The 21,303-nt window shown below is 41.0% G+C and overlaps 1 protein-coding gene across 1 annotated transcript in view; it reads left to right on the forward strand.

Annotated features, from left to right (window-relative positions):
- LOC138262145 (collagen alpha-4(VI) chain-like) overlaps positions 1 to 21,303 on the forward strand; it is a 343,879-nt gene that overhangs the window by 147,678 nt on the left and 174,898 nt on the right. Inside the window, exons 6-9 of the mRNA XM_069211929.1 lie at positions 893 to 1,513; positions 9,696 to 10,316; positions 11,136 to 11,696; positions 18,984 to 19,541. Of these exons, the coding sequence (XP_069068030.1) occupies positions 893 to 1,513; positions 9,696 to 10,316; positions 11,136 to 11,696; positions 18,984 to 19,541 (2,361 nt within the window). The remainder of the gene's footprint in view (positions 1 to 892; positions 1,514 to 9,695; positions 10,317 to 11,135; positions 11,697 to 18,983; positions 19,542 to 21,303) is intronic.

Below are 21,303 nucleotides of genomic sequence, written 5' to 3' on the forward strand. Positions count from 1 at the left end.
ATTGTGAAAGCATGATGGCCAGTCAATAATAGAAGTCTAAGTTAGGTTGCAGCAGAGAGGATCATTTGGGAAAATCGGGGTGTCTATATAAACATGGTGATAAAATTCATAAATGATTATTTCATAGTATTAGTGATGCCTTGTAGGTGAATTACCCTGAGGTACCTGTGCCGTGTGTTGGTGTTGACATTGAAACAGGAAAAAATAGTACATTTTTTCTGAAGATTTTGGTGTTGCAAAATGGGCTTTATACATGGTAGAAAAGGCAAGATCAGGTAGCCGGCTCAGAGGGATCAGAATAAAAAGGTGGGAAGTTATGGCTGTGAGTGATTATAAGGTTTTATGAATGATTGCAAGGCAGCATCCTGATTTGTGGATTTGTTTACAGCAAGCAACTAAACAACCAATTGGGATGAGCTCATCAAAGATGAAGAAAGACGTGGATGTGGGATAACTTGATGACAAGTACTGCAAGGTTGTATGTTGGGTGGGTGCCAGTGTTTATGTGTGATTACGAAATGGAAGGAGGAAGACTACAGCAAATGAATTATGAGAGCACGGAGCACATTTCCCAACTTTGCTCCTTCCAGATCATAGCAGAGCCAAGCATAGGATGAAATGCTCAATCTCTCACCTGATTTTGCCCAGAATGCCACACTAAGTCAGAGACAGTTATGGAAGGCAACTGAGGAAGGGGGTAGCTTGTGCTGCAAGAAAAATATTGATGGGGGCAGTAAGCAAACAAAATAATGGCAAACCCACCCGATTTGCAAGCTGACAATCACATAGTACCTGAAAAGGACCAAAAGTACTAATAATTGTTCTTGATAAATAATTCTTAAATAAAAGTTTCGTTATGTGACTTATTGCTATTGTTTTTGTTTTTTTCTAGCATTTTCCAAACACTTTGCAGATGTGGTTTTCCTCATTGATTCTTCTGTGAACATGGGTGAAATAACTTTTGAACAGATGAAGGAGTTTCTCTCCAGCATTGTTGGAGAATTAGATGTTGGCTTCAACAAATATCAGATTGGCCTAGCTCAGTACAGTGGACAAGCCCAAACCGAGTTTCTTCTGAATACCTACCCATCCAGGGAAAAGGTGCTGGACCATATTCAAAGTAGATTATCCTATAAAGGAGGCCCTCCAGAAACTGGTAGGGCGCTGCGTTATGTGCGTTCTACCTTTTTCACTGAAGAAGGTGGAAGCCGAATTAACCAAGGTGTTCCTCAGTACGCTGTGCTCGTCACTGCAGGAAAATCAAAGGATGAAGTCCAAAGCTCCTCCCAAGAACTGAGAACTTCGGGGGTCACTGTTGTATCTGTTGGTGTCAATGAGTCTGATCTGGAACAGTTGGCAAGCATAGCCACCCCGCCGCATGCCTTCCAGCTAAGGGGATTGCAGAATTTCAGTGCGCTACCCCAAGACATTCTGGACATTCTACAAACCCAAATTGAGCAGAGGTTTGACGCTGTCGCAGGGGCAATGGCTCCAGCAGTAAAGTCCCCATCAGGTAAGTGAAAGACTGAGTGGATAAGAGGCAAAAATAAGTTTTGCATGAAGTAAATTGGTAACTTTTTCTAAATATTATCCATTGTTCTGTTGTTGTTGCTATGGAAATCTTTGTGCTTAGCTAACTAAAAACATATCAATTGTTGATTTTTATTTTTTTGTAAAATATTAGTAAAAAGCACTTTACATGCCATCAGCATGCGTGCCCGCTTTGTGCGCCCCCGGGCACTTTGGTATTACAGAAAGGGCTGCAAACGCAGCTGTTTCTGGAATACAGATAGCGCTGGTGCACATATAGCACCAGTGCTATCACCAGAGGGCGTTCTCTAATTTGCATGGGGGTGTGGCCGCATGCAAATGAGGCAATCCCTTTGCCTCTGCGCCCACGCCGTATTATAGATGGGGGACAGAGGCAAAGAAGCTGTCCGGAGGCACACTGACTGTGTGCCTCCTGATGGCAGCCCTCTGGAAGGAGGAAAGGGGGTCCTATGGACCCCAGACATCCCTTTGCAGGCAGGTGTAGTCACTCACTGCACCTGCCTGCAAAAGGATCTCTAATCCCCTTAAAAGTGCAGGTGGGTTGCCGTCTGCACAGTGAAATATGGAGCAGCTTTAAAACAGCCCCTCTGTTTTTCATTTGAATGTGATGCCCCCAGGGGGGCGCAAGTTCGCAGCTGCCTGGGGACAGCACGTTCAATAAAATACGAGGCGCTCTTCTTGTTTGCATTGGGCTCAGCTTTTGAAAGGTTTCAAAGAGCTGCATGCAAACTGCAAGGTAAAGATTACAGTGTTAGTTTTTATCCATAGACTTTCATGAACCTAATGTTGCAAAAAAGGTTCATTTGAGTAGAAATCATTTCTTATTATTAAAGAGAACCTCCCAACCAGGGTGTTATATTTTAGATTCTGAATTTGTGCTTGAGCCAGACAAAGCACTCTTAAACTGTACTGCCTACCTGTATGGAGGAAATGTGACTCCCACACCTTGTAGTCATCTGTTCTGTGTAACATTTCCTATACACATGATGATTGTGGGTATGTGTGTGATGAAAAGTGCTCCGACACCCTACACTGGTATGAGTGGCGCAATAAAACAAATTAAAGGCATCTAAGAGAGAATGGTTATGGAGATTTGAGGGTCACTATTAAAGGGTGGTAGTAAGGGAATCTGTGGTAAAGGTGGGCATGGGGGGCGCCACCAACATTGTCGCACTGGGCACCACCAGCGCTGAAGCCGGCCCTGATGACGCATATAAGTCGCACACTATTAGCGTGCCTCCCAGTGGCGCCCATTGGGGAGGTAACAGATTCCAGCTCACCCTTTAAAAGTGAGGCCAGGTCGCCACCTGCGCATTGAAATGTGAATCGGCAATTTCAAACAGCCAATCACGCTTACAGGATAAACATTGGCTATGAATAAAGGATGCACTGTCTCAGTCTGCACCCACCAAGCACCCTTAAGGTCGTGCAGCAGCAGCGGGTGGGTCAGTGTGACTTATCTGTAATGTGGGGCTCTGATGTCTAAGGACTTTATTTCCTCAGTTTGCTTTGTAAACACTCCAGTAACGATCACCCTGGGTTTCAAGATGCTCTCTGAGAACCTGAGAAGGTCCAGCAGCTAATGCTGTCAACAACAGACTTTACATTACAGCAATTAGTTGCAGGCTATGGCTTTAATTGGTGTAGACCTCACAGGGCACAGGACTTTCCTCCGTGTGGTCCATTTAACAGGTTAAAACTCCACTTCAACTGCTAAACCTATGTTCAGTAAGTGAAAAGCTGACATAGTGAAAGTACAATGTCTCAAAAAAGAAATGTTGAGCAACTTTGCAAAAGTGCAGAAATTGACCTGTGCTCCTGATCATATGGCCAAGATAAACCACCCCTGATTAACCTTTTCGACATTGAAGAGACATTATGAAAGGATACAAAGTAAACAAATGGATTATCATCTTTGTCAGCATCAGATTTACAGAGAGTGTAATCCCATGTTGCTCTAAATAAAGGGATTTACGAGTTTTCAACTAGACAATGACAGATAAAACAGTGCAAATACAGTTTAAACCTGAGAAGAAACTTTAGGCAAAGTTATATGTCAAAAAGTGAGTCGTACTCCTGCCATCAAAAGACCTGACTCAAAGTACCCTCTGAGTATCCATAGAAGAAGAGCCAAAACTGTTACCACACCCTTTAAAATTTTGTGATCATTTCTGTCATCACTATGACTGTTGTAATCGCCACGACTGTCGTCATAACATAGCGTCTGTCTGGTCCAATAAATAAAATCTTATTTCCAAGCCTACTATTTTAGAGCTTGAAATTCCATTACCATTTAAGCTCTTTGTGAAGCACTTTACCACCACAGTACACAGTTTTGAGTGGGCCAGAGGCATACACAAATATCTATAGTAAATATATACATACTATATAGCTATGCGTACATGCATGGGAGGAATTAAGGCTCCAGAAAGCCCTAAAGAAATGAACTAGTGAGAGAAGACATTGAGTACTCTATACCTCATAGTGGGCTTCAGATTAAAAAAATCCTATGGAGTAGGCTTTTGCTCTCTGCCCTCCACGCAAAAACCAGAACCATAAATGAGCCCTATTTGACACCCTGCTATGACCCCGCAGGGCTGTTACTAACCAGGATAGATATAGACACATAGCCTGATTCAAATAAATCTGACGCCTATGCAAACTCCTTTTTGAGACTTTATAACATCTGGTATTTACCTGGTGCAATAACGTCTCCCCACCCTCCATTAATAGTTGGGTGTGCTGGGCTACAATGATGGGAAGAGAGCTGGTAATTACTGGGATGTGCAGATTTGGAAATTCCATATGTCCTTCCCCATTGCCGAGGAAAAGTCGGAATAGGTTATACTTGTCAAAACAAATAAATTCCAAACCCCAAAGTGTCATATTTTATTGGGTGAAATAAATGCCACAACATAGATATGATCAAAGCCTGGAAATTGAAAAGGCAGTTAAGGTGGGCAATCGGGGGTACCGGTACCCCAACACCAACTTAATATTTTATTCAATGGGATTTTTTTCAGACTTAGGGCCACTCTGCTGGACTCAAGGGACATGTACCTATAAGGCTGTTTAAACAGTTAAGAGACTAACCATAGTTTTTAGCAACATGTTTGGAACCTGTGGGCTCTACAGATGGGGAAGGGAAGTAACTCCCCATTGATTACCTTGTGACGGGAAGTTTGGTCAAGTGATGAGAAAATGTCAGAATCAGCTTCCTCAGAAGAGTCATGGGCTAGCCGAAAGAACTATTCCAAACAAATGAATAATAATTCTTATCTATATGATAATCTATGCCAAGGAATTCTCCTCAATAACTATTGGGATTGACACATCTAACCAAGAGATTCCTTTCTTTAAATATGATAAATCATGCAATTTAACAAATACGATACCTCATGTAAAGTTAGACATGCAGGGCCTGTCTTGGGTCAGGCTTCTTTTTAGGAGATCTATTTCTAAGATGCAGACACTTGCTCCAAGGAGCCACTAAGCACCTATTCGTAGTCCAGGAGCTGCTGCTAACTGCAGTAGCAATTCAGAGTGTCACAGTAGCACATGGTGCCAGAGATGTTGGACTGGCAAAAGAAATTGCCACGATAGGCTCAAACAGGGGGAGCTTTTATCTTAAACAAAATGTATCCATCTGGATTCAAGCTTTTCTTTTATAGAGATGATATAGTCAAAGGTTCACTTCTTTTCAGTTGAGTAGGTCATGTGCAAAAATGTTAACCTGCAGTCCTGGATGGTCTTCTGGAGATCCCCATCATTGGATGACAACAGGATCATAACAAAAATAACAAATAATACCAGAAATGTAGTAGTTCAGGAATCAAATAGTTCCAAGCACATTTTAATACTGCCCCTAAAACAACACAAAAGTGCTGTAAAACTGTAATTCCAAATTATGTGGCAACCATTTTGATACACTTAAGAAAATGTCAATGTTTTAAAACATTTTAAAGAAAATAAAATGTCATCAAAGAAGATTTATATTCCTTGATTTAACCATCTAAAAATCCAGTTTGTATGAGAAATTAACATAACTTGATTTCAACGTCTGTCACAGTAACTTCCATTGCGGAAGAGCTCAGCTATTTCAGAAATATGTTCATCTCCACCAAGACTCATCCAGTCATAGTTGGCTGTGTACAAGGCAATGTTCAACACATAATGCACTTCACAAATACAATGGGCCTTCAGCATTGCAATTATTCCAAGGCCAATCACCTTATCACTTGGCTGTCAAATGTTAGTTTTCCATCAGGGCCAGATATTTGAAAGATATTCAGAATCTGCACACCATATTACTTTATGTACGAGAGCCAATACATTTATATACAAGGAATTAAGACTGAGCTCAAATACATAGGGCCTTATTACGAGCCTGGCAGTCCAAGGACCATCAGACTTGCGGTGGCGGTTGGACTGCCGCACTCCAGGTGGTCTGACCGCCACATTATGACCCTTTATGACCGCCAGGGGACGGCCATCACCGTTGGGAACATGGTTCCTGGCGGGCTGACAGCGCTCAGGCTCGTGGTCATCCATAGCAGCGCTGAACTCAGGGCTGCCGTGCTGATCACGACCCCTGTTTCCGCCAGCATTCCCATGGCGGGACCTTGCCATGGAAAGGCTGGTGGAAACACAGTGCTGGGGACCACAGGGGAGTCCCTGCGCTGCCCATGCCCAGGGTATGGGCAGTGCAGGGCCCCGCTGCCCAGCCCATGCCCAGGGTATGGGCAGTGCAGGGCCCCGCTGCCCAGCTCTACTTCTACAGCTATTTCTGTAGTGCTATGGTATTGGTCTCGGCACCCTTAAGGGAGCTGAGACCAATACGTAGCACTGTTTCCGCCAGGCTGACTGTCAGAAACATTGTAATACAATGTTCCCACTGGTCAGCCCGGTGGGAACATCGTACGGCAGTGGGTGAGACAGCCGGGTTGACGGCTGCCTCATCCCCATGAGTTTGGTGGTCAGCTCAACTGACTGCCAAACTCGTAATGAGTCCCATAATCTGTGACTATCCTGAAAATCCTACATGCATTCTGTCCTCGATATTCAACATTGCAACCCCCTTTCAATCCTATCTTCCACCAGACACTGTCTTTACCACACGATGCCTTCACTACACAGCCTTTACCATGCATGTCTTTACCACGCAGGTAAGTCTTTGTTCCTTTACCACACATGCCTTAATCACTCATGAATGAAAATGCATTTATATTTTATATATAATATATATATATTTTTATATATATATATATATATATATATATATATATATCAATCAATGAAATGTAGAACTTTATGCTTTTACGAGTGTCCCACGGGTGGCCCACAAGGCTCTTGCAAAAGTAATGGCACCTCAAAAAAAGATCGCTGGTGATATCTCTCTATCAGAGTTACAATGACTGAGCAAATAAATGATTTCCATTGAAATATTGAATATTTAGTTATTTAATACTCACACACGTTTTAGAAAGATTTAGCAAACTGTGAACCACTTCCTGTTATGTCATGAAAACAGATTATTTTGACAAAATAATGTCTGAACACAACATACATCATAAAGTGATTCTACCATACATACACTGATAACAATAATTAATTTACTTAAAAAAATATAACCTAGAAATTCATTGAAAAAAAAACCAAAGGTAAAGTACCATTATAGTTAAGCATAATGAAAGTATGTGTTTAATTTTTTTTTTTAAACCTTAGAAAATCACTGAAAAAAAAACAAAGGTTAAAGTAACGTTTGAGTTAAGTGAATACCTCAGTGACAATGCTAATGTTTCGAATTAGAAAAACACAGAAATGTAGCAGTACTAAGGAAACAAATTCACCCCCCTCCCCGCCATGCAAAAAGGAGAGGGTCCCAAAAAGCATTTTGGCACCAATGTATTTCCCACAGACGTTGTACTCACATGTAGTATGAAAATGGCTGGATGGATTTGAATTGTATACAGTAGGAATATAGATTATGATGTGTAGATGAGCATTTTGGGTACTACAGGACAGTAGACTGACCTCTAGTACCTTAAAGGATACTCCAGTTTATGCCATGCCACTCTATGCCACTCCACTCAATGCTACTCCACTATGCACTATTCCACTCTGTCACTCCACTGTACAACAATGCACTTTACAGTATTCCACTGTGTGCCACTCCATGTTGCGCCATCTACTCTACGCTATTGCACTGTATGCAAATCCATTGTACACTATTCCACTCTACGCCACTCCACTCTATGGCACTCCATTCTATGTCATTCCTTTGTATGCCATTCCACTCCACAACAATCCACTGTACACTACTCCACTCTACACCAGCCTTCTCTACGCTATTCCATTGTTTGAAACTCCACTCTACGATACTCCATTTGCATCAATCGCCACACGACATTACCAATAGCTCACCCTTTCTCCATGCACTGGTTTTACCATTACATAATATATAACTTATAGCATGTGAAATCATAGCAGTCATAATAACACTTATGACGTCTGAATCAACATAATTTCGTAGAACACAGTGCAAGGCAGAGTGGCGAGTTATAGTTCAATTAGTATGGCAATTGATGTGAGAAGAATCTGTACTGAGGTGCGCGACATATAGTAAATTTAAGGTGGTGCGTAAATGATAAATGTAGGTTATAACTAGTTATACGTAATTAGATATTTAGGTTATAACTATAACTTTATAGTTTCTCAACTTTGTATATTTTAGGTTAGGTTGGTATCAAAAGAATAAATAAAGTTTTCCTAACTATAACTTAGATTTACACACACATTTAGAGATTTCACTTATCTTATAATACCATGCATGGTAAAGGCATGTGTATTGAAGTCATATGTGGGAAAGGTATGTGTGTGGGAAAGGCATATGTGGTAAACGCATGCATTGTGTTGACATACTCCCCATGATCATGATATACCATATATTTCTAACTGGTAAATTTAATTAAACTTTTGTTAACCAAAATGTTATGTAGCGCATATAAGATACATGTGAAGTCACAAACTGGAAAACCTATTTTGAGGGACAATTTTTATTACGAGGCAAGATCTGACCTAAATGTTTTAAAATCACTTGTGCTGCTCTCAAACTTATTGCTAAAGCACAAGCAAAAATTAGAAGTGCTTATTCAAGAAGTATACAGATCTCTGTTTGGCAGTTTGAGCGAGGACCACATCAATGACTGGACCCCACAGTGACGTACAACATGATGCAAAATACAGAACTGAAATTTAATTTTAACACTGGGGGTGGGTGTATGATTCCATCTGTTGGTGTGTGCTTGATTGTGTCAAGCTTGAGGTCATCAGGAAGAGGCAAAACTGATGAGGGTTCTATTTAAAGCCAAAATAGCACAGATTGTGAGTGGTGCAGTGCCTGTGTTTTGTTATATATTTCAGGAGTGGAGATGCAAGGAAGGATTGGTTTCCCATATTTTGCGCATGATAGGTGATCTCTTTTGGTTGTACCATATGCATAATTTTCTGTGTAGTTACCAGAGCAAACGTGAACATTCTAAAACCAAATAACCAGAAACTACTCAAATCAGAGATTTTCTTAAATATGCCTTCTCTTGGGTCATTAACAGAAATTAACTCACCAGTGTCAGAAATGTGCAGTAAACCTTGCCACAAAGGTAATGAAGATAAATGGTTTATAAGGTCATACTCATAGTACTTGCATACTTCAGTCAGCGGAAGAAGACATTAGGAACCTTGGGTACAACAAACATGTTCTCACCTCCGCTCATCAATGATTGTCACTCACCTTTAAGGGCTTATTATTATTATAACTGCTTGAGATTTCCAAATCCTGTGCCACTTTCATTGCACAGGGATCTTAGATAGGGGTCTTCTGCTTGCACTGCTCATCAAGTCACATGCCAAGTGCAGAGGAAGAATGTGTTCAAGAATTATGTTGAGATAACAATGCATGAGCTTTTTATAGTGTTGGTTGTGAATTGTAAACTATTCCTCTATCTTCTATAATTTCTCCTGGAATTATTTATTATCTGGCAGTGCGTCGTTAGTGGTTGATCTCCTTGATGATCCTAGATACCCTTTCTTATAACTGATTTAATTCTGCAATATGCTTTCCCCTTTTCTGTCTTGATTCTCTCTAGTTTGCAGCACTGCTTCTGTAGCGGACATAGTCTTCCTCATCGATGAGTCAACAACCATTGGAACACAGAACTTTCAACTCACCAAGTACTTCTTATCTACAGTCATCAATGCGCTAGACATAGGCTTAAATAATGTCAGAATAGGTCTGGTGCTTTACAGTGATGAACCAAGGTTGGAGTTTAGTCTTGATACCTTCAATGATAAGTATGAAATGGTGGATTACATTACAAAATTGCCCTATCGAGGAGGCAACTCTAGAACAGGAGCAGCCATCAATTACCTGAGAACAAGGGTGTTTATTGAGGAGAAAGGGAGCCGTAAAAACAAAGGAGTACAGCAGATCGCCGTTGTGATGACCAGTGGCCAATCTATGGACAACTTCACCAAGCCTGCTTCAAGGCTCCGGAAAGCTGGCGTGGAGGTCTTTGCTGTGGGATTTCAGAATGCCACAAAGCAGGAACTAGTCACCATTGCATCACACCCACCGAGGAAGCATGTCACAACAGCAGAATCCTTCCTGCAACTACCAAACTTACAATGGAGATTGAAGAAAGGTCTGTGCAATCAAATTGTGTCTAAAGCATTCAGGACCCCTACAATTCAACGCACCCTACGACAAGGTAAGAGGCATGCAGTGGAAATGGCAGTCATTTTATCACGGGTTACCACCAAACACTGATTTAGTTCTATTTATAGAGCAATGCACAGCTTTGTAGGCAACCTACTACAGAAACAATCGACACCTGTAACACAGTTAGTAAGTGAGCAAACAGATATGTACTATTAAACGGATTAGACATGCCTGTGTCTGTAGTGGCACTGGTCATTGAAGACAACACATGAACAATTTAGTATTATATGTAATGTTGTTTCGAAGGTCGTGTCTGCTAACTTCAAGAGTACAAATAATGTGTGGATCCTATGGGCAGCTCTTAATTTAAGAATAAATCTCACTGCATATGATGCCCCACGCAGTGCTGCTGTACGGTTGTTAAATAGTAAAACTTCACCATAAAGGGTATAAATCTGTGCAGAGAGAAAACGTCTAAACATTTAAACATTCATGTAAGCCCAATAATATGGGCCTTGACTAGCGATTATGTTTTTCAGCATCTTATTAGAGTGCACTGTCCAAAAAGTGATAAGCCAATTAAAGGCATACAAATTGCCAATATACAAGAGGGGAATTAAGAGCAATGGTGTGCACAACTTTTATTTCCCTTTTATTAAGTTATGCTCCAAACCATGTTGGCAACTTCAGCATTTTAACTATGTGCAAGAAATGAAAGTAAGTACACATGTTGAAATTGTGTACATTGACAATATGTGTAGGAATAAAAGCTGCCAAGTCAGTATTTTATCCGATGACCGCGGGCAGTGTTTGAAAGAGGTCGAGTTCTCTTAACAAAATTCACATATTTTTTTTCTCATCTCATTAGGTTGCGTGGACACAGAAGAAGCAGATATCTATTTTCTAATTGATGGATCTGGAAGCATTTTTCCTGATGATTTTCAGGATATGAAGACCTTCATGAATGAGTTGATCGGCATGTTCCAAGTCGGAGGGAGCCAAGTGCGCTTTGGCGTCGTCCAGTACTCTGATTATCCAAATATAGAATTCACAATCAGCGAGTACACTAGCCAAAAAAGCTTAAAAAAGGCAGTGCAGTCCATCGACCAGTTGGGCGGTGGTACCAGCACTGGAGCAGCCCTGACGTACATGAAGAGCCTTTTCATTAAAGCCGCAGATGACCGGCCCCATAAAGTCTCACAGTCCCTGGTGATCATTACAGATGGAGAATCTCAAGACCAAGTGACAGAACCTGCAGAGGAGCTGAGAGATGATGGCATCACCATTTACGCCATTGGAGTTCAGAGTGCCATTAAGGAGCAGTTGAGAGATATTGCTGGGTCAGATGATAAGATGTTCTTTGTGAACAATTTTGATTCCCTCAATTTGATCAAGCATGAGTTGGTCCAGGAGATCTGTTCTCCAGAAGGTAAGTGTACTTTGCTTTTGAAAATCCATCTATAGCACAGGAATACAGCTACCTCTGCAGCCATGCTTCTATCAGCATTCATTGGAAGGTATATTGGCTTTGTGTTCTTCCAGCAAACCAGTAACTAATATTTATATTTTATCAAAACAATGAAAACCTTGAAACTTTTCATGAATCCTATTTGTGTTAGTTTATGTTGAAAAAACATTTTTGCATTTCTCATTGGGAAACACCAACCTTAAGACTCATTATTATTGTCTCTGCCATAAACAGCAATGTCAAGGACTTGTACACAACAACGTGGAGGACTAATCATAAACATAAACATAGTGTTTGCTGATGTGGTGAGTGTCACTGCTCTCAAAGTGGCCCATGGCAGCAATTTTAGAAACATAAATAGGTACATTCTTCTCAGGAAAGGGAGACTGGAGCCCAGGTGGTCATTAAAGGTGAATGAGTTGATAACTAGAAAACAGAAGGGCAAAGTGGTTAAGAAGCCTTCAAAGCTAGCATAGTTCCAGAAGTGACAGGAGGGCTTGGTTTTCATTTCAGAAAAGGTGGCTGGATCTTGGAAGCAGAAATAGTCCGTAGAAAGAGTCCTATTGGAGAATGGGGAATATATATCAGATCACTGCAGGGAAGAAGTGGGTTTTAATATAGCCTTAGAACCCGCCGTAGCGGGCTCTACCGGCTATTAAAGGCCCGCTCCCGAGTTAAATGCCCGAGCCGAAGGCGAGGGCATTTAACAAGGGAAAGGGCCTTTAATAGCCGGTAGAGCCCGCTACTGCGGGTTCTAAGGCTATTAGAACATTCTGCCACTCAGGGCAGAATGTTCTCTTAAAAAAACAAATTGCTCACGGAGCCCGAGGGGATTAGAATCCCCTCGGGCTCCGTGAGGCTTTGTTCACAGCTGCTGCTGTGAACAAAGCCCATTGGAATGTTGGCGCTGTGGGCTTTTACCGGCCAGTAAAGGCCCGCAGCACTCCATTGTTTTCAATGGAGCTGCCAACTTCCAATGTTCTAATGTAAGGTAAGTTATCCTGGAAAATGGAAAATGTGGTACCAGTGTTTGAAATCACAAAAGGTAAAGTGATCCCCTATTTGGTGATGCTTAAAGATGTTACCCATTCTACTTAGAAAGTATGAGGTGGAAAGATCCTCAACAGAGAATTGTTCCAAAGTCAGGCATAGCTAAGAGTGCATATAAATGAAGGCAGCCATCAGTAGCTTCTCTTAAATCAGTTAAAATGTAAGAGGCAAGCGCCCAGCAAATGAATGTCAGATAGGGTGCAGTGATGAAGGCAGGGATAGTGGTTATGGTGCAAAAGAAATTATAGAAATTTGAATGATCCTTGAAAGCGATTATGTTGATAGAGGTTCATTAAAAAAAACAGATAAATTCTGAAATTGTGACCCTACAAGCACATTAGCTTTAAAGGCACTTTAGAGTACCTTGAAACAGCATGCTGTGGGACATATGGTTATAGATCCAGAGAGGGTTAAGTGATCCTTGCAGTGAAAAAGGCACTGGAGTAGGTTCGGAGTTCATAGTGAGTACCTCTGGAACTGCAAATGTGCAGCAGTGGAAGTTGGTCAAAGTCAGAAAAGCTAAAGTGATGCTTAAGGTAGCAAAAGCAGAGTGTAAACTGTAAAAAACTTTGCACTTGTATAGCGCACTACTCACCTGTTAGGGTCTCAAGGCGCTGTACGCAAACCACTGTGGAACCCCTCCTGGCATTCCCCTGTGAGGCGCCCACTCCTGGACAGCCCCAGGGTGAAGCCAAGCATCCGAGAGCTGTGTGGGCTGTTGTGGAGATTAGGCAAGCTATTGCCCAGAGTTGGAACCATTAATTAGATTAGGCACCGAGGCGAGAATTATCTGGTCCAACGGAATTGAGACCAAGACCGGGTGAGGTGGGAATTGAACCCTGGTCCCGGGCCAGATCACTGCATCAGGGTCTGCCGCTCTAACTATTGTGCCACACTTCTCCACCTGTGAGTGGGTGCTAATGCAGTAAGAAAAGGGGAGAAGAAGTGAACATCAAAGTCTTTTATATCAGCAAATCATGCTTTTAATATTGTGCTACTGTAATATTAAAGCAAGCATATTGACAACTAAAATATTGAGAAGGTCGGGATTATATAGGTAAGTATACATCTACTGCTTTTAACTCCACATCTAGGCACATAGAAGATATATATTTCATCAACATATATATATATGTGAATTAAAGTTTAGTAAACCTGTGCTTACCTATATAGACTCACCTTGTTGATATTTTGGCCGTCCATATGTCCCCTTGTGGGTGGTATGGAAATGTGAAGACACACTGTAGACCTATAAACGCTTACATTCGACATTGCGGCTGGTCCTCACCTTATGGATAAGAAATCATTTTTTTAAACATAAATATGCACCTTTCTGTTTTCCTCCTCTGCTGTCTTGTCCATACTATGACAGCACAGACCAATAGTGAAATATCAGGCTGTACAAGTATACATAAAGAGCATTGTGTGCTAAAGCCGTCCCCTCAAGCATCACACCAGCCCAACACCTCATAAGGACCTCTTGCCGAATACACCCTTGCCTTGTACCCTCCTGAAGTGTAGACGCTTTAACTGCCTATTCCAGAATCACCCAGGGCCAGATGCAGACCTATCGCATCCTTTCAGTGACTACAAAATGTTTTAAATACTGCAGAACATGCATGTGGTTTACCTGTTGTTTTCAACTTTATCCTATCGCTTCACTCTGTTTTTGCAATGGGTCATTAAAGGGAGGTTTAATGTTATGAAAAACTCAGATCCTACATGTTATAAGGAGCAGCCACACTAGATACCCCATTTTTGTCCCTTTCTTAACAATGGTTTGTAGAGTTATGTGAATGTGAAAGAAGGAAATGCATTGTACTTTTTGTGTTCATAGACATCTGCAATGTGGGTCAGAATCACAAGGAGACAGCTTGCTTGTTTCCCAAGATATGCAAACATGTTGTGTTGGCTTTTGGTGAATTTCAGATAAACCTGCAATGCCCCGTTCCATTTGGGCAATCATCAGTCACTAGCCATCAGCGTTTCATATATCAGCATGTTGAGATGGTGTTAATGTTGCTAAGTGAATCGCGGAAAGCCTGTTGTGAAGTAGTGCAGATACACACAAACACAAAGACTTTCAGTAGCAAATAAAAAGATAGCACAAGAATATCCTTGGAAATTAATCCTGTGCTCTGATACTCTTCTAAAAGGGAACCCCCATGGGGCGTAAGTGGATATACAGTGTGAGGGGGTAGCTGTAATAGAAAAACAACCAAATTACCAACTTGTCCACTGGGAATGGATTATTACGGTCTAGTACTCCAAGATATAGAATAATCACAGAAGGAGATAAAAAACCTGTGCTGTGGGTGGTGAGGTTTGGGCTGCCCCCCAGGCTTTGGATTCAGGATGACAGAGTTTGAAAAGCCACTCTAAGTTCAAAATTCATGAAGCAAACTAAATCTTCACTCCACGGAAGATAAGAAATAAACCTTGAACATACGTAGGTGAAAACAGCATAATTATTGTTTCTCATTCCTCCCAAACAATAACTACTGTGGCATTGAGCGTCCAAAGTGAATTTTGCAAAGACAGAATGTTCTGTTTGGGGCTTCTTTTTATATATGTTTGGTATTATTCATTTGAAGTGTGTCATTTGGGCTTCCTCACCTCTGAAGGACTGGATGCTGAGTAGGTGTTTTGACTCCCCTTCTTGATTGCCCAAAACAGTATTGTTCCATCCAGGAGCCTGGTCCTATTGTGCTCAGATGTCCAGTATCTCCTTAAAATGTTCCCAGTGAGGAGGAAGAAACCTCATAAAGGGGAAACCCCTCCATTACCATCTAATAGCTTTTGATTGAAGATGAAGACTAGAAACTCAAGAAATCAACAAGGCACCAAACTCCTCCTAACATTAGAAAGTGAAAGAAATCCAAGCTAGAAATCCAGGTGAAAGAATCCATGAGAAGGTCAAAATGCTGAAAGCAAAAATCTGGCCCAAAAATAGTAGCGGGGGGTGAGAACATGATTAAAAAAAGAGAACAAATGCTCTATGATGCATCCTTATTGTGTTTAGGACAAAATATTACATCACAGGAAAAGAGTCCACTTCATCTTGTATTGGGAATCCCGAACAATATTCTGTGGTTAATCCAGAAGTTATAAGGCTTGACCACGCCCTTTTTTTGTTGATCAAAGAAGAACACCAAGTTTGACCATTTGACAAGTCCTTCATTTCATGCTAGATTCCAGGACTGCACCTCTGCCTTTGATGTCTGCCACTCCAAGCACCAAGTGGAACACTAGTCTGTGTGATCATGAGTGATTAGTTGCAAGAGAGGTCAGGACATGGTAGGCATTCAGCATTCATTGAGCATAATGTTCCAGGAACACCGCGACCTGCTGAGTGAAGAGAGCACCTGTTTTGTAAATGTGCCCATCCTGTAGTAAGATCATGACGTGATTCTTGGCACTGATGTGATGTCAACAAGGAATCCCATAGAGTGTGATTGAAAAGAAAGATGGCCAGTAGCAATGCTTCAGGTGACAAAATACAGTGATACGCAGAAGCCATTTTAGGCGGGTGAGTTTGTGGGGAACCTGAGAAAATGGTTGCAAATGAAGGTGATCCCTTCTTTTCCCAAACACAGCCACCACAGAGATGTCAGTTAAGTCTGAGAGCAATGAAGGGGATAGGAGGCAGCTGCAGCATCAATCCTACATGTGGATAAGCTACTAACCACTTTAAACCTGAGACCGGCTGACATACAGGGCTTGACCTCGGCCATCGTTGAGTAGGTGAAAGTGACATGGTAAAACCCAGGGCAGGTGCATTTCAATTGTCGATTGCAGACGATTGTCAATCACAATCTAATCCAGGAGATATTTTAGGATTGTGACATCTCTAACAGTTGTAAAAACTTTGACTTTCAGGAATGGAAACTCCATCTATCTTTATTGTTTTTTGCTTCAACATATCCAGATGCAGAACTCATTTGGCAGAAGCTTATGCACATATGCTAGTTGACTATTTGCACGTAGGGAAATTGACTATTCATTGTCACAAGTCTCGACCCATAAAGAGTATCTTATCTGCACAAGAAGCATTCCTAAAACTGATTTGTATGTCTGTGGCTTGAGCACTATTTAGTTATTTGGAGAATGTATATGATTTGTTACACATTAGTCCTTGGTGTCAGGGAATATCTCTCTTAGCCACAATGAGACAATTAATACAAGAAAGATGACCAGAGATGAAATCATAGCACTTGATGGTAATCAACATAATGGAAGCAGATTATTTCTCCTCCCACTGAGGCAGAAAAACACACCCAGGCCTCAAACGTTACATTTCTGTGCTCCAAATGGGACACTACAGCAAACTGACCTCCATTTCTTCCCTCAGTAGGCCTCCATTCCTTCCAAGCTACAGTTACCACAGTCAAGAGAGCAGGCCTTATCCCCAGTATTTTCAACAAGACAACATTCTTTTTTATTACTTAATAAAGAAAGGTCCATTGTTTGTTACTCAACTTGACATAAAATAGTACGAGTACAGCTTGCAGACCTACATTTGATGAACACCGGATTCTTAACAGAATGCTGACAACATACCCTCACCTGCCTGGGTGGGGAGTGGTGGCTATCAGGGACAGTGCATTCCTTAGTAGATGAATGGCACTGTCATTGACTCTTGCCCATGCACAGATCTCCCTCTAACCAGTGAACAGGCGCAAGGTACAAGTTATAGCTATTCTCCCTGCTCTTATCAACATGCAAATTATTTTACATGCAGTGAGAATATCTGTAGGAGTATTTTTTGACTTTTTTTGCACATTGTTTGCATGGTATGAGGTACACACTGAGAAAGACTGTTTAGTTTTTTTAATGATATATGATAAGTTCCTGCCTAAATATTGTGGTTCCAATGCATGGTATCCAATCACTGAGTTAACTCTTGTTTTTCCATTTAATCCTTACTGCTTCTCCCCCTTCTTGCCTTCTCTTTCTAAATTGAGAAAAGGTGTTAACACTGGTCTTCTGTAACACAGGAGAAAACCAATTTCTAACAATTGTCCAATTTTGTTTTGTTTCGTGTATGTTTCTAGTGGGTGTAAGTTCAAATTACACTTACTCTTCCAAATGGCCCTTTTTTTAAGTGCAAATCCATGCTGTAATTAAAAAAAAGAATTTGCACTCTTAAAATGATTTTCCTACCTATACATTTATGCTTTTTGACCTCCAAGGGGAAGGGAATTGGTCTGCTAGGACTGGAATAACATTAAATGTTTAAGAACAACCACAAATTACATATCTGAATCCAGCAACAAACCTATCTAGGCCTACATATACCCTAGCATGGGTAAATTTGTTTTGGAGCCAGGAATTGAAAAAGAACACCCCAAAAATAAGTAAGAGTGTAGGAGGAATTTATCCACAGGGAAAAATATTCCCCCAGGGAGTGCAATTATACTCATTTGAATTTTTGCTATACATAAATGCAGAATATGTATATTTATGCATCCATGCTGTAATTAAAAAAATGAATTTGCACTCTAAATATGAAATCCTACCCATAAATGTATGCTTTTTGACCTCCAAGGGGAAGGGAATGGGTCTGCTAGGACTGGAATAACATTAAAAGTTTGAGAACAGCCACAAATTACATATCTGAATCCAGCAACAAACTTATCTAGGCCTACTTATACCCTAGCATGGGTAAATTTGTTTCGGAGCCAGGAATTGATAAAGAACACCCTAAAAATAAGTAAGAGTGTAGGAGGAATGTATCCACAGGGAAAAATATTCCCCCAGGGAGTGCAATTATACTCATTTGAATTTTTGCTATACATAAATGCAGAATATGTCTATTTATGCATGTGGAAAGGCCTTTGAGTTGTCTCTGAATTCACAAATAGTTTTTTTCAGTACTCTTGAAAAAAATCTTTGTGACATTCGCAGTTTCCCAGTCATGCCCCAGGAAACCATTCTCAATTTAGAAATAATGGAAGATGCACACTAAATGTATGATGGAACACAAAGGCGGTAAATTTCTAATTTTATAATGTTTTCGTTTTTTGTGACTCAGGCCCTATGGTTTCACATATAACAAATTTGGGGTCAGAGTGATTTGAAAATGAAATGGGTTGATCACTAGACCTTTGGACACAAATGCAGTGTTGATCTCCCCTTCTTTCCTATCTTTGTACATTTTGACTTGACTACTGACGTTTGCTGCTTTTTGTTTTTTAGCCTGTAAGAATTTGAAAGCTGATATTCTTTTCCTGGTCGACAGCTCTAGCAGCATCGAACGCGACGACTTTAAGAAAATGAAAGACTTCATGATGATGATGGTCAAGCAATCCGACGTTGGGGTGGATAAGGTCCAGTTTGGGTTGATTCAGTTTAGTACAGAGCAGACAGAAGAATTCTCACTGAATAGATACAGCAAAAAATCAGACATCATGTCAGCCATCCCTGCCATCAGGCGGATGCAAGGGGGCACCCTGACCGGCCAAGCTTTGCAATTTGCCCTTCCTTATTTTGAATCATACAAAGGCGGGAGACCAACTGTGAAGCAATATCTCATCATCATCACGGATGGGGAGGCGCAAGACGAAGTAGCGGGTCCTGCCCAGACCCTCAGGGACTGGGGAGTGACCATCTTTGCTATCGGAGTACTTCAGGCAAACAACAGCCAGCTGGTGGAGATTGCAGGGTCTCAGGATAGAGCGCTCCTAGAAGACAGCTTTGATTCACTTGCCTTCCTACCCAAGGATATTCTGTTTACGATCTGCAACCCAGAAGAATGTAAGTCACGATTCCTTTGTTTTCTGATTCGGAGATCATTTGTGGGGGGTTGACTGTAGGGGTATAGATCAAGGCTATATCTTATGTTATCATTTGTAAAGTAGTATTGGTTACTAGCACAGGTAGAAGATGAGAATTTCATGAGTTTCTGCTTCAGAGCCAGGGAATCCAGTTTCAAAATAGAGGTCCCCTTCCTGTTCTCTCCTTCAAGGATTTTAACAACCCTTATTTTTATAAGGCGGTGGGTTGTGTGAGCTACTAACTGCTAAGAGGGTGCAAGTTTTTATTACTCGACCAATGTTTCAGGTAGTTTTCATTTTCCCACTTTACTTTCACCTAGGCCTTTGGAGTTTGTTCTCACAAATTGGAATTATTTCCTGACGAATTGCAATATTTACTCAGTAAGTAGGTGCTGAAAATGAGTGTGCCATTTTCTTGAAAATTTGAAACCAGATGATGTTTCGATCTTTTTATTCCTAAAAAAAAAAAACTTGAAAAAGGACAACAAAGACTACATTTTAAAATGAAAACCTGCGTACAGAAAAACGGTGAAAACTACTAGCAGAAACACTAGCTTCATGACAACTAGTGGATGTTCCAGAAAAAAAACAGACACAACCTTACACACGCCTAGTATCCACTTGATAGCTTCCATACACATTGTATTATTCTGTCCATTGGCCTCCAACTGCTGTTACATTTGTGGCTAAACGGGGAACTCTTTAAAGAGATTGTGAAAATGTTGACAATGATGACACAAGAGTGCAGTTTTTTAATACGTTACCATTTGATTGGGTGACCCCCTGCATGGGAACATTGGGTAATTAACAAATCTTTAATAATGCGTTGACTCCCTTGTCCAAGAGATAAAACTAAAGGCTACCTTAAGATCTTCTTGGGATTCTGCATCTTCATCATGTTGGACATCAGCAAAATGACATTGAGTCATGGGTCTGGCCTTGACAGCCAGGGCCTGGACCCTCACCTGTATCTCAATGCACATCCCATAATACATCTTCCCAGTTATTAATGTAAGCAAGGGACTTCCACTAGAGCCTACACACGCATGCATGCATGTGTTCACACAAACATGCACGTACAATCTTATACATGCACACAAATACCATGAAGAGCATCAACCCTTGTCTCAATGAAATTGAGAGATGGTAGTGGGCCTCCTCATGGATTAAAAAAATTTACCATCCTGCAATGGTCTCTTCTATGTTTTTGCTCTTCTGACTCCTGGCTTTGAGTTCTGAAGAAATGTCCTCAACGTTCACCTGTTGAACCCAGCAATAACAGTACTGGAGTGATTCTATGGGCATTTTCAGTACATTATAAACCATCCTGCATAGAGATTGCTCTTTTTTTAACTAACTAATATATTCAGATGTGTAACAAAGGGCAACCTACCAAGTTTATAGAAGCAACCTTTGTGACTCAATCCCAACACCAACTACATAAAAACATAAACAGGTGCATGGTGTCCTGGGGATGCCCACATTTATGGACAGACTATTCTTATTTTATTTTTTTCTATAGTGGGACTTTTTATGCCCTGGAGACCTTGGCCCAAAGCACAATGGAGTCATTTATATAAGTTAGGGATAGGTTAGGTATTTTTGTACCGTGCCATTTGCGTTACAGATATATGGTCAGAGTTTCTTAAGCTATGGCAATAACAAAAGGTAGCATAGGAGAGAAACATATGTTGTGTATGTAAGGAACAGCAGATCTCATTGTTGCCAAAGAATGTTGTCCA

Source organism: Pleurodeles waltl, chromosome 10, assembly GCF_031143425.1.
Source record: "Pleurodeles waltl isolate 20211129_DDA chromosome 10, aPleWal1.hap1.20221129, whole genome shotgun sequence".
Classification (NCBI taxonomy): Eukaryota; Metazoa; Chordata; class Amphibia; order Caudata; family Salamandridae; genus Pleurodeles; species Pleurodeles waltl.